This window comes from Porites lutea, chromosome 13 (assembly GCF_958299795.1).
Source record: "Porites lutea chromosome 13, jaPorLute2.1, whole genome shotgun sequence".
NCBI lineage: Eukaryota > Metazoa > Cnidaria > Anthozoa > Scleractinia > Poritidae > Porites > Porites lutea.
This window is the reverse complement of record NC_133213.1, coordinates 2,437,490-2,450,508: the sequence shown is the minus strand read 5'-3', so window position 1 is coordinate 2,450,508 and position 13,019 is coordinate 2,437,490. Positions and strand designations below refer to the sequence as shown.

At 37.7% G+C, this 13,019-nt stretch overlaps 1 protein-coding gene across 1 annotated transcript; it reads right to left on the bottom strand.

The window, feature by feature from the left end:
• Positions 1–8,670: 8,670 nt before the first annotated feature.
• LOC140922197 (cysteinyl leukotriene receptor 2-like) lies at positions 8,671–10,905 on the bottom strand. Its single transcript, XM_073372173.1, has 2 exons — positions 10,035–10,905; positions 8,671–9,042 (listed from the first exon to the last, which is right to left on the bottom strand). The coding sequence occupies exons 1-2, from the start codon at positions 10,782–10,784 to the stop codon at positions 8,770–8,772; spliced, it is 1,023 nt and encodes a 340-aa protein (XP_073228274.1). The 5' UTR covers positions 10,785–10,905; the 3' UTR covers positions 8,671–8,769.
• Positions 10,906–13,019: the final 2,114 nt, after the last annotated feature.

Sequence of the window (13,019 nt, the reverse complement as noted above, 5' to 3'; positions counted from 1 at the left end):
TGTTGTTAGAGAAAAATAAAAGTTTAACACAAATACAAAAAGCCTTTATGCACATTGAGGATGACAATTCTCAAACCAACGTGAGCATGTGATGTTATGTCTCTAATTTAGCAAAGTTGACACCATAAAGTCTGTAGTTGTAACTCACATGACATGCATGTAGCACAGTCTGAAATAACTAACAAAAAACCTAACGATTGCATAACCATGTATGCAGTTTCTCCCCAATGCTCTCTACAGCATTTACAATGTATTGCTGTTACTTTATAGTGGAGAGAATTTCTTTTTAAATCAAAACTCTCACTAGGAGTTACTGACATGCACGTATGACCTTTGATGACTACCGTTGAATAAAGTAAGATTCTATTCACTCCCTGGAGCAAAGAAATGGTTACTACATGTAAATTAATGAAAAAATTATTAGTACTTGTACCAGATCTATCTGTAGCTCACAATCATTAAATGTGGAATACATCCAAGAGGCTTGTCTCAGTAGACTGACATTAATTTTGCTGATACACAAAATTTGGCTTTTTGCATGTGCACGTTCAAAGTACATTTTATCATTCATGCACAGATCACACAATACAACACACATGGCCTGACTAGAGCTCAAATTCCACTTTCTTTTGAAGAAGGCAAGATGGCAGCAAGAGAATCACAACAAACAATTCACATAGATCTACTCAAACAGGGCTGTACTCTAGCAGAGCCCGGTGGCTCCTGGTGCCTATAAACTTTTGCTTTTGAGCAACTGGAAAATCTTACTTTCTTCATATACATCATATGCCGGGCACCCTAGATTTTACAGGTTCACAGTACTGGGCTCCCTTCAATTTTCCTTAGAGCACAGCCTTGTCAAAAGTAAGTTATCAGATGCATATTGTTTTCTGGAAACAAATGGCATCTTTTTATAGCTTCTGATTACCAGGCACTGTGAAATTCGTCTACAGGGCTGTTTACATGGAGGGATTAAGATCCTAGCAACAGGAAGATCCTAGATGGCAGAACAAATTTTTAGTTGAGTTTACTTACAGAAATTTTGGTTTGTGTGGTTACCAAAAAGAGATGGCATTATGAAAGATGGTGGGTGACAGTAGTTAACATGCAATTTGGGTCCTTCTGCCCTGGTTAATAACAACCTTTCAGCAGCAACTGTCACTGCTTTACAACTTAGTAACAGGAAACAGAATTGTTGGCCTTTATTGCTGTGATTACCTATATTGAAGGACCTGCCGCCAGTTTTGCCCGGTTTGTCCCTAAAACTAGAATCTTCTTAACAAAAGCAGTTAACATGGTACTAGGATCTTCCTCGTGCTAGGAACTTCCTACCTCTCAGCAGGGAAGATTCTAGTACTTCCTAGCAAGTTCCTAGTGCTAGGGACAAGTACAACCCTTTGCATGTAAACCGAATACAGAAAACATACGGCGCAAGGATGATCCACCTTCTAGGATCCTCCTGGTGCTAGGATTTTCCTCTCTCCAAGTCAACAGCCTTTGAGGCCCACAGCTAACAAGACAGTAGCTCTTTATCATCTAGAATCATCTTGTAATTAATAAAATGTGTAAATGCCAGGCAACTTACTTTGTAACGGTATTATTGTCATCGCATTTGTTTCCTACAAAACAAAGTCTTTCTTAAATACTTGAAGCAGGTCTATTTTTCTTAAATATAAATAACCAGAGATCAGACTACATTTCTGTATTACTTGAATGAAATGAAAAGAAAATTTTCTGTGGCCACGTAAGAGAAATGCGAGAGAGCTGCTAAAGAATGATATTGGCTGATCTCAGGCTATTTTAATAAATATCTCCTAACATTTATGCCTGGCTTAGGCATTGCTGTGGAAGCCTAAATCTTAAATCTGAGAGTAATCTTAACCACATGAATATCAGAGACACTTTTTGGGAAGCAAAATCGATACATAAACCTTTACCTTTCTTAGTTATTTAATGATCAGCAGGGAAATCTGCACACTGCAGACTAGTACAGGGCAAAACAGTTTTTATTTCCCCCAAAAATTTAAACAGTTAAGTCCTCATCATCCTTTTGAAGTACTCTCACAAGATTAAACATGTCTGCCGCACAAATTAACAAGTAATACTGAGTACACTATAAACTTTATAAGGCCTATAAATCAATTCTTCAATGAAACCAAAATTGCCGTAAGAGGAACATGAATGTACTTTAAGTTTGACGAACGATTAAATAAAATTTACGATGGTTATTTCGAAGCCGATGACTCCGTAGACAATTGAATTTGATACTCTAGACCTCTTATTTGAAGGTGACAAGATTATAGCATTTATTAATAACAAATAATTTCCGAAATACTTTTGTCCACGGGAAATGTAAGAAACCACGCTTAAAATCAGGGTAGAAAACGTTGAGATGAAGGGGGAAAAAAAAGGAAAAAGAAGTACTTGAATAAGACTACAGTTAGGATCGTGAGAGTTATGACATGACGCTTTGACACTTGAAGTTAATTCATAAAGTTGCAATTACATATGCCTCACCGATGAGTTCTTCGCGACTTTTTTTCTTCGGCGGAGGGCTTTCTCCAACCACCGACTGCCTCACTGCAAATCAGGCAAAGTAACATACACAAAATAAAGGCATCAAAATACAAGCCAAAAAGTAAACGATTTGAAACGTGATATTGATCAAGGCTTCCATCCGACGTGTTGATAAGCGAGGAGGAAATACACAAAGCCCAAATGTATTCCTGTCTTTAAATATGTCTCAGACATGTAAAGACACATCTAAGAACGTATTCTGCGTTAAGATAAACGGTTTGGCCTGTAAACCAAATTTACATCAGTGGTACTAAAACTGATCTAAGCTCGAGTCAAAAGAAACACCCCCCAAACATTTGTGCTACTCCCCAAGTTAGGTCACGAATTGGACAAGTGCTATGTGTTTTTTACCTTCAAAAGCTTTGGCCTTCTCCTTTACATTCATCTCTTTCGATGTAGAAGATAAAAAGCATACTAGCTAACATGTGCGACTTTCACATGCTTTGTCTGAAACGCTAATAATACATCTTTTCGTATAAAACCTCCAATTCATCGCCAGGAAATACATCTCACTTCCTCCGCGGAGAATTTGATCACATGATTTGCATACTGTAAGCCGCTGACCTTTAGTACCGTGTGAGTCTCCCGAATTGGCGGAAATTCGAAAATACGCGGGTAAATTCTTATTCTTTTACTGAAAAAGAAGGTGAATATAATTCTTTTTTGAAAGATCAAGAGAAAATCATAACAAAAACTGAAGCACCTGAGACCTCACTTTAGAACTCTTTACTGTCTGTACTGGCCGCAAAACTTTGACGGAAACCAAGGTATAAATAAACAACAAACGCCGATTTTGATATTTTTCGGGGAAAGAATTTTCAGTGGAGGAGCTTTCCTTCCTCTTACGGTTCAAAAGGCTTTCAGAAAGTGATTCCCTAATCAGTTTTTGACAGGTCTCTGATTATGATACCCTAGCCGGAATTCGCCTAGTTTAGCTGGATAATCCGCCAAAAAAGCCTCTTTCGGAAGCAGATACTTTTTTTAAATATAACCCGCTTAAAAATATAACTTGATCATGACTCCGTCAATACAACGGGAAATTGCCTTTTAAAAAAGTTACAGCGCATCCAGTTTGCGGCAGCCAGTTTTGTTTTTGGACGCTATGTTAACAATATTGACTCTATTCTTAAGTTAGGCTGGTTGCCTACGAAAGAACGTAGAGAATGGCACGTTCTAAAGGCCGCGCACAAAGCTATATACTCTCATGACTGGCCCAGAAACCTTCAGCTTGAGCAAGTAAGACATGTTAGAAATTTACGGTCATCAAGTACCATAAATCTAGTTATTCCCCACGCCTCGGACACTTTTCAGTATAGCGCGGCAGCCCTCTTCAATTCTCTGGCATCCAACGTTAAATGTTGTAAATCCTTCAGCAAGCAAACATTATGTATTTTAAGGGAGCTCTGCCGGAATAGGGCAAATGATTTCTTGCCTAGTTTTAAATAATGTATGTATATATTGTATAATTACATTTTACTGTTTATTACCTAGCTTTTTACAAATTCATAATTCAGATTTATATTAATTTCCTCATTTTACTTTTATATCAGGCGAACAGCCATACCATGGATGTACTGATATTAAACCGTTATTATTATTATTATGATTATTATTATTATTATTATTATTATTAAATAAAAGAGTAGAAATAATTTAAGGTATTCTTAAATGATAAAATTGAAAACAAAGCAACAGTGTTAGAAAAAGAACAGAGAAAGGAACTCTTTAATTCATTTCCGGTCCTTTATCAATGGCTTCCTTCCTCTTAGAAAGTTAAGAAAAAAACTTTCAAAGTAGAACTTGTCACTAAACAATAATTATGGGAGACATCACTCAGGTTACAAACATTGCTTTCATTATTCAAATTTGTAAAGAGTTAAATAAATGAATCCAGCCTAGTTGTTCCAATAACCAATGCGCTTCTGGTTAGCTCATTAATATCAATACGGCAACCAAGGAAGATTGGAAGGTCTTCCCACGAGACTGAACGCATTTCAACCGGAAGTGGACTTTTGGGCAGTGGTTTGGCCCAAAATTTTCAGGCAAATCGTCTTTATTGTAGTTAATTTAAGACAAACTCAGTTAACACTGCGAATTTTGTAGTGTTGGGGACATATTAAAAGGGAAAATCCCACTTCCCTTTCAAACGTAACGTTTGATGGGGTCGCCCACGCGGCTTTGGTATTTAAAAAGTTCCGGGGGAAGTAGCTTCCCCCGCTAGTCTGCAGATATTCTCTCACAGAACGAGAAGGGAAAAGCCCCGGAAACGTATTGGACTAATAAACACCATCGGGTCGTAACGCTTAGTCATCTGATCAGTAACTGTGGCATTTTGGACTGAATTTTAAAGTGGCCTTTCAATGCTCATGTAGCTTTTGGAGCTAGCAAAAAATCCCCCTTAGCCCACCCGGGAGAGGCGACGTAAAGGGAAATGGACCAGACGCGAGAGCCTTGGGGCGAGAGCCTGTTGGCTTTGATCACTACCAGTTCACGAAACAAGAATCTGATTGATCTAATCGCAGAATGTTGATCCCACTCCCCCGCTCCACCTCCCTTAAGTGTAAAAAAACCATAAGCTGAAAGAAAAACGAAAGGACCGATTTACACGTTCATTGATAGACAGCTGACTTTATTTTAACATAAGCCAAGGAGAAACATCACTTACACAATTAACTTTATTAATCACTTTTGACGGGTTTGATTTCAGTCTTTGAATTGATATTGTGTGCTCAGAACGCCTTTTTGCAATAATCTGAGGAAGTCTCTTTACTTTGTCAAATGAGTCTACCAATCAAAACACAGCCTTGATATTATCATACCCAAATAAGGACGTGACGAAAATAATCTTTTTGAAATTTGTTTGCAATAACAGGCGACAGTTCATTTTTAGGGCGTTAAAGCACTATTGCCAGTCTTTATCCTGGTCTTAACATCTTAATTGATAGCAAACGAAGTTGGAAATCACTTGAAATGTTTGAGTAACACACCATGAAGAGTTTTGTGCAATACGAAGACTGCAATAACAAACATGGTCATGAGGAAAAAATTCAACGCAGATTCCGGCCTGCTCTAATCCACGAAAGCTTCCTTGGGAACGGTATTGTTGGTGGCTAAGCAAATGGCGTAACGAGCACAACAACTGGAATTTGAAGGGCGTTGAAGATCCAACTAAAAAATGCCTCATTCGTTTTGGAAATGGTCACCACATTGTCATCTTTGAACAGGAATGGTGAAACGTATTTATCCCGCAGCACGTCTTTCACCTGTGGTTATGACAAACAGTTACAGTTGTTAGTGTCAATTTAAAGGTTTTGAACATTTATTAATGAATTTCATTGTGAAGGTTCCTAACAATGAAAGAAATATCTATGACGAAAGTTCTTCCGTGCATAAATAAATACTTTTGCCATCTGCCTGCCTTTTAGAAGAAGGAGAAGATACTACACGGTCTACTTGCACACCAATTTAATCTGCTCAGTTGATTTTGGGTGTTAGCAAAAATACCTGTGGAGCTGTTTTTTGGTACTTTAGTGTTTGTCTAATTTGATTTCTTACTGTTAATTTTCCAATTACAAATGGCTCCATATCAAGTAACAATCAAATTATATAAGCGCAGTGCTTGGCCTTAATTGCAGTCTCTTCACAAAAAGAAATTATAGCTCACAATTCGAATTAATTTCTTCTCCTTTCCTACACTGGCGTAGCAAGCTCATGAGGAATAAGAAATGCAGGTGAATTACTTACTTTGTCCATTACAGCTTTATCTGTTCCTTTGTTCGCCAGAAGTAAAATGGGTGTTGACAGCCAACTAGATTCCGGAACAATCTTTTTCGCTTCCTCAACAAACTTCTCGAGGTAGGAGGAAACTTCGCATTTCTTAGTTGTCAGCGAAGACAGCGGCGGTTTAACTTCACCAAGTGCGTTTTGCAACAGATCAATGCCTGACACGGTGACCACTTTTACGTTCCTATTAAGGCTGATTTTGTAGATGAACATGTTGCTGCCGGTAGATCCAGCGTGGATAGCAACGACGTAAGCTACTTCGTTTTGCAATGGAGGAATATTATTCCACCACAGATTGTTATTGTTATTGTTGTTGTTATTGTTATTGTTGTTATTATTGTTGTTGTTGTTGTTGTTATTGTTATTGTTATTGTTATTGTTGTTGTTGTTGTTATTGTTATTGTTGTTGTTGTTGTTATTGTTGTTGTTGTTGTTCACTATGACCCCCGACCTCCTTCTTCGAACTCGTAATATGGCGTCACATCCAGAGAGCGCCTGAAGCGAGATGACCAATGCCAGGAAAGCCAAGGTAGTGAAACGCACCATTTTTGTTAACGAACCAATCAGGGATCTGAAAAAAATTTACAGAAAAACTTTCACTAATCAATTTTATTTGCCTACAGCCGTATCTGAACGTGTGGCCAGCGTCTGTGACCAAGCGGTTAACACCTCGAACTCCGGGTTTGGAGGTTCAAGCCTCGCCCATCGCGTTGTTTCCTTAGACAAGGAACGTTACTCCACTCTGACTCTCTTTGCCGAGGTGTATAAATGGGTACCAGTAAGATTGAACGAGAGTAATGACTTTGATAAAAACGGAAACAAAGGTTGTCTAGACTCAAAACAGACTCTAAACTACGTGGCTTGATAAATAGTATTATGTGAAAGTCCTGTTGAACAGGTTTCGTTTGAATGGTCACCCCATAGGATTTGACCACAAACTAAAAAAGTTAGAACTACATACTAAATAAATAGTACCATGTGAAAGTACTTTAATTGTTGCGCTCGATCTTTATCGAATATATGCAAGAATCATTCGATCAACAGGTCAGACAAAAATCAAGTAATATGGGACTAAAAATTCGGATCATCGTACGTTTCTGGGAAACGAGATGATTTCTGGAACGAGGTGATGAAGGCCAAGAAAAAAACGATAGCAATGAAGTACAGCATCTTCGTAAATGTATCTGAAGCAGTAAATAATGATAATCAAACCTTGGTTATTTAATGTTATTAATTCTGTCGGACATAATTCACTGAACAGCTCGACGTTCATCCCAGTCAAACTCTTTATAACGGAGCAAGACGGCGGGTGGCAATGAACTTCAACCCATCAACGTTTATTTCTGATTACGTTTCAAATCAAGAACAAACATTTCCAGCAGCTCTTGTCAATTTAGTCAAATGTAGAAAGCCTTTAGACATGCATCAGTCACTTCAACGAGGTCATTAAGTCGACATCATAGTAAAAAATCCGTTTTGGGATGTACCGCGGGTTACTCTAGATCTTATGCTCTGGCGAACAGAATCTAACGTCGTAACTAGCCATAATTTCACTTTGTGTATATTAAAAGCATCTCAAAATTCTTCGTTAATAAAACAAATGCATTAAAACACAGTTATTCTTACCGTAGATATCAAATGTTCTCGTCAAGCTTCCCAACTCTTTCCAAATTTTTCCTGGTGACAGCCTTGTGAATGTGAAGTACACTGGAGAAGTTTAACAGCCTTTAAAGCTTATTTTACGGTCGGAAAAAAATTCCCACATGAACTTAAAGAATAAAAAAATCATTCCAAATGATTGCTTTTACAAAAAGTGAGTTGTTATAAAAGTTTGAATAATGTAGAATAATATAATATTTTGTTGAAAAAAGTGACATTGTAATGTTACGTCATTGTCATGGAACCTTGGCACATTACATGTATAAATCTCACTGTTTACCGATAATAAGAACTTATCAAAAAGTGCATGTACACTGACTAATTTTTGCACGATTTTCCTCCCTTTCTTTTGTTCTGTAAAAATATTTTTATTTTATTGAGTCTAGGGGGTTACATCATATTGCGTAACCGTTTGACGCTTTCTCGTGGCTCGTCCGTGGTTGCAATGTGGTACTGTTTGTGAAGAAAAGTTTAATTAAAAAAGAAAAAGATAAGAAACAACAACAACAAAATTTATTTCTTATTTTGAAAACTTTATGCATGACAAAGAAATTTTAATTTAATATCTTAAGAGAGCAGGAGCCCATGACTATAGTATCCTTAAGAGAGTTAAAACTTTTCTTTCTAGTTACAAACATTATAATTGAACCAACGAGCGCTTTTCGAGTGCAGAGCCGTCAAATAAAAACAAATTATAAATTTTTAATTTTATTTACAGACAAAAAAGGCTATACTTCTTAAAGGAATCATTCACAGATAAGATGTGGCTTGTTTAGCACTTCGACCTCTTTTGAAACTTCTTGCTGCATAGACAATAACAAACGCTAAATTATCTGCAGGAGCCACACCATTGCATTGTCTACAAAAAAGCAATTTAAGACTGTTTCTATAACGTCTTCTGCAAGCCACGTATATGAAGGGATTGGTCAAGGGATTGGCAAACAGTAGCGCCATTGTGATGGTATGCTCCAGTCCAAGTTCATCGCGTGAAGTCTGTTTTCCTAAGTCCACTGCCATACGGATCTGTAAAACAAAACGACAATAGAAAAAAAAGAAAGGTGAAGATTGAACCTCATAGGAAGAAGCTGCTCTGAAGGGAGATTATCCAAGCACATTAAAATTTAAGCGCTGGCGGCTGTTATGTCTCAGCAGGATCCTACAACCCGAAGCGAGCGCCGTTTTCCTTGTGCCCATGCAACGCCGTTTTTTTTTCTCAGACTAATGTATTTTTAGATCAATTTTCCAGCGAATTTTGACTGTAGAATGAGTCTATACAAATCAGAGAGCAAAAATCGGAGACAAGAAAATAGTACTGTACTGTTCTAAGGCCAGTATTAACTTTTTCAAGCCCTTTTCTCATTACCGTAGTAGGGATGCCCACACATACGAAACGGTGCTTCCAATTTCGCGTGAAAATATACTCCAAAATTAGGCTACAAAAATGATCTGTGAAAACGTCGTTGCACGGGCTAAGTATGGGACTTTTAAAGATGTGGAAAAACAATAAAAACACTTTCGTTTCCATTTCATTTGTTGCTGTTATTGGGTTTGTTGGCAATTCGCCTTGTTTTTGTAGCCTGTGCCTGGCAGTTTATTGTCGATTATTTTGCCATAACCGCGCGTGTACAAAAAAACAAGAAAATCTAAATATTTAAAAGGCTAATGGCAAGGAAAGCCAAGGGAAGCCACCGGGCTTATGAGGAAGGGATTATAAGGGCTTATAAGGAACGAAGGGGCGTCGCGAAAAGCAAGCCAAGCGAGAAAAAGACGCTCGTCATCTGAATCTCTGCACATTACTATTTTAGGGCCTGGAACAGGCTAAGGTTATGTTGTTAACGCCCTTGATCCTTGCAGGCCTACAATAATTTGATATTTCAGAAGAAGATTTAATCGATCGAGTAATTTTTTTTTCAGCCGGAACAATCTTTATTACTACACCAATCTCATTTTAAATCTGTGCCGTCGAATAATTTTCATCCAAAAGAAAACTACACTCCTGTCACGGTATAACATACCAAGAGAGGAAAGTTGCAAATGCAAAAGACAAATGCAATCGCTTTCGTTAAGGCAACAAATGTCGAGGTTGAATCTTCCACAGCGCGAGGTATTCTTCCTTGGAAAACCCTTCGTCTTGCTTTTAGAGAGAAAATGACGTGAAGACTGAAGAACAAGATTAAGAAAACGCATACAAATCCATGGGCAACAACAAGCGAAAGAAATATTGAATCTGGTAATCCAGTAGGAGTTAAACTCAAGCTACAAAACTGACCAGTTTTGTAATAAACAAACTCGCCAATTCCAAGTAAAGGAGGAGTAAAAAACGCAGACGTGAAAAGAAATAACAACAATAGCGCCTTCTTGATTCGCTTTGTTGTAAACTTGCATTGGTGTTTAAAAGGGGAAACAGTACAAAGAAATCTCTGAAAACTTAGAAGTGCCACGATCCACGCAGACCAGATAATTAAAATTGCGTTGAGGTAGCCAAAGAGAGAACAAGTTGTCTGTCCTCCCCACCAGCCACAATTTATGAACGAAGCAATGGGCATTAAACATTGTAAACCAACAGATACAGTATCCGAAGCAGATAGGCAACATATCAGCAGATGAATTTGTCTCGCAGCGTTTGTAGTTGTTGATCGCGGCGGCGCCTTTAGAACAGCAAGCAGTGCAAAGATGTTCACCAAAAACGCAAAGATGAACAACGGGAATATATCCACTTTAAAACACGCGTGTTCTTCAGAACCTGGAGGCGTTGAGTTGTTCATATTCAGTATATTTTTCGAATCAGGTTGCTCCTATGGCTATCTCAAAGTTCTTTTTGTCTCCTTCATTACGTAGATCAGATAATCTATCTAAACGACTGAGCTGCTACGTCAGTCCATATCGCAGCGCCTGCCAATCAGGCTGTGGAACGAAGAAAAAACACTTGTGTGAAAAAGCTCTTCGTTAATCATAGCCGTCGCTGCCCCCTATTTCGCTTTTCAATTACTAGAATCCACCAACACCTTTTACTTACAAAAAATCTAGCAAATTGGTAGTGGAATAATAAGAAGCTATAAGACAGATAAAATCTAAAAGCGCAGCTTTGTGTGCCCTTGTTAACAACCCATCAATAAACTCAAATTTTAAAAAATGTGTTTACGTTAATTTTTGGTATATAACATCTTCGACGTTTTTCGTTATCATATTTGAAAATTTTCAATTATTTTAAGTTTCTTGCTAGCATAAGACTTTTTGCTTGCATATTATAGTAACTGCCATTTTTTTTGTTTGAAAATGTTTTCTTTGACTGCTGTGAATAAAGTACCGAGATAACTAACTTCCTTTGTCACTGGATTTTATGTTCTCCCTTAAAGCGATTTGTATAACAATAGCCTGGTTTATCAGTTGAAGATGAAATTCTTCACCCCACATTTCACAGCGACTGTACACAGTACCTGACAGCCAGCTGCTACTTTAATTATGCTTTTCTACAAAACTCTTTTGTGAAAAGTTGTCAATAATTTACTTTCTGAAAGACAGGGAAAAAACAAGTAAATGACATTGTGGAAATAATGTATAGAACTCGTCTTTTCATCAGCAAGTTAATTTGTACAAGACGGGAGCTAATGGTGCGACAGATTAGAAAGAAACTGAGCTCTTAGCTGCCTGATTGAAGAAATTTAGTCGTGACCAATTGGTTTGAGGTCTGGCTAAAATGTATTTTCAGAGAACTGCATGAATATTTATATGCTCGATTGGCACTATCTTTCACTCGATCGAATACCTAGATGGAGATATTTATCAAATTTTACCCGCAAATGAAACTCTTGAGGTCTGCTTGTACCCTATAACGTATATTAACTAAAATGACAAGCCACATGTTCAGAATTTCAAAAAAAAAGAAACTGGACAAATGACGGGGACTTTATTGTGCATGATTTTCTTGGCGATATTTTTTTCCTGAAAAACGTTTCACGGTGAAATGATTGAGACCCTTTCTCTAGACCCTGTTATTCAAACGGTGGATATAGCTATCTATCGGATAAATCATCGACTATCCAGTGAATAACGCAACTGCTTTTCCTAGTATTTATCCACTGTATAGCGAGGTGGATAGCGCGTATCCAGCTTTTGAATAACTGGATACTGGACGATTCTGCGCGTGCAGTGCGCGATTATTTGTAAACAGCAAAAGTGAAGATGTGTCTTTTCGAAGCGAAAGCTTTTTACTGTGCATTATTGCTTTTGCCTCAAGAATTGCTTTTTTTGTTGATTCGTGTTTATAAGCATTGGGATAAACAGTAGGAAAACCCAACTGGATAAAAGACTTCTTAAGCGATAAACAGAAACCTATCGCCGTAAAGAAAGAAAATGAAGAGCAAATAACAAATTAAAGATTTCTGACTTAACCACTGAAGCATGTTTTCTCCCGTAAAATTAACCTTTGTTTCTGCTGGATTTGCACGTGTAATGGTAAAAGCCAATCAGGAAACGCTATCCTAGTCACGAGGTACCTGGCGGCGCCAAAATTTAAATTTAAAGGTATGTTGGCGCAGGAACATGCAAATTTACCACCAAATGTTGCCAATGAACGATTCTGTGAGCTCTAAAAAGACAAAGTTGTCCTTTACAACCTCAGTTATCTCGCAGTAGTTTTCATTTATCTTTTTTCAAGAATTCTAAAAGCAATAACATGATGGGATTACCCGACTGGCTGAATTTGAACCAGAAAGGTATGTAGAGGTTGCCTTTGAGAGTATAATGTACGTTCAGTTCAGTTGCGAAGTGCGCCCTTCATGCAGAGTGCGCCATAAAATGTGTTGTTTTGCAGTTTAACTTCGATGTTTGTCAATTCTGATAATCTTGCTCATCAAGAATTAATGTTTGGTCATTGCAGAAATAATGAGTGTAATTAGAACTACCGACTAAATCACCCTGGTTATTGCTTCACAAGAATCACCACGTGGCCGGCATGGAATACAACAACTCAACCTTCATGAGGTACGACACTTATCTGT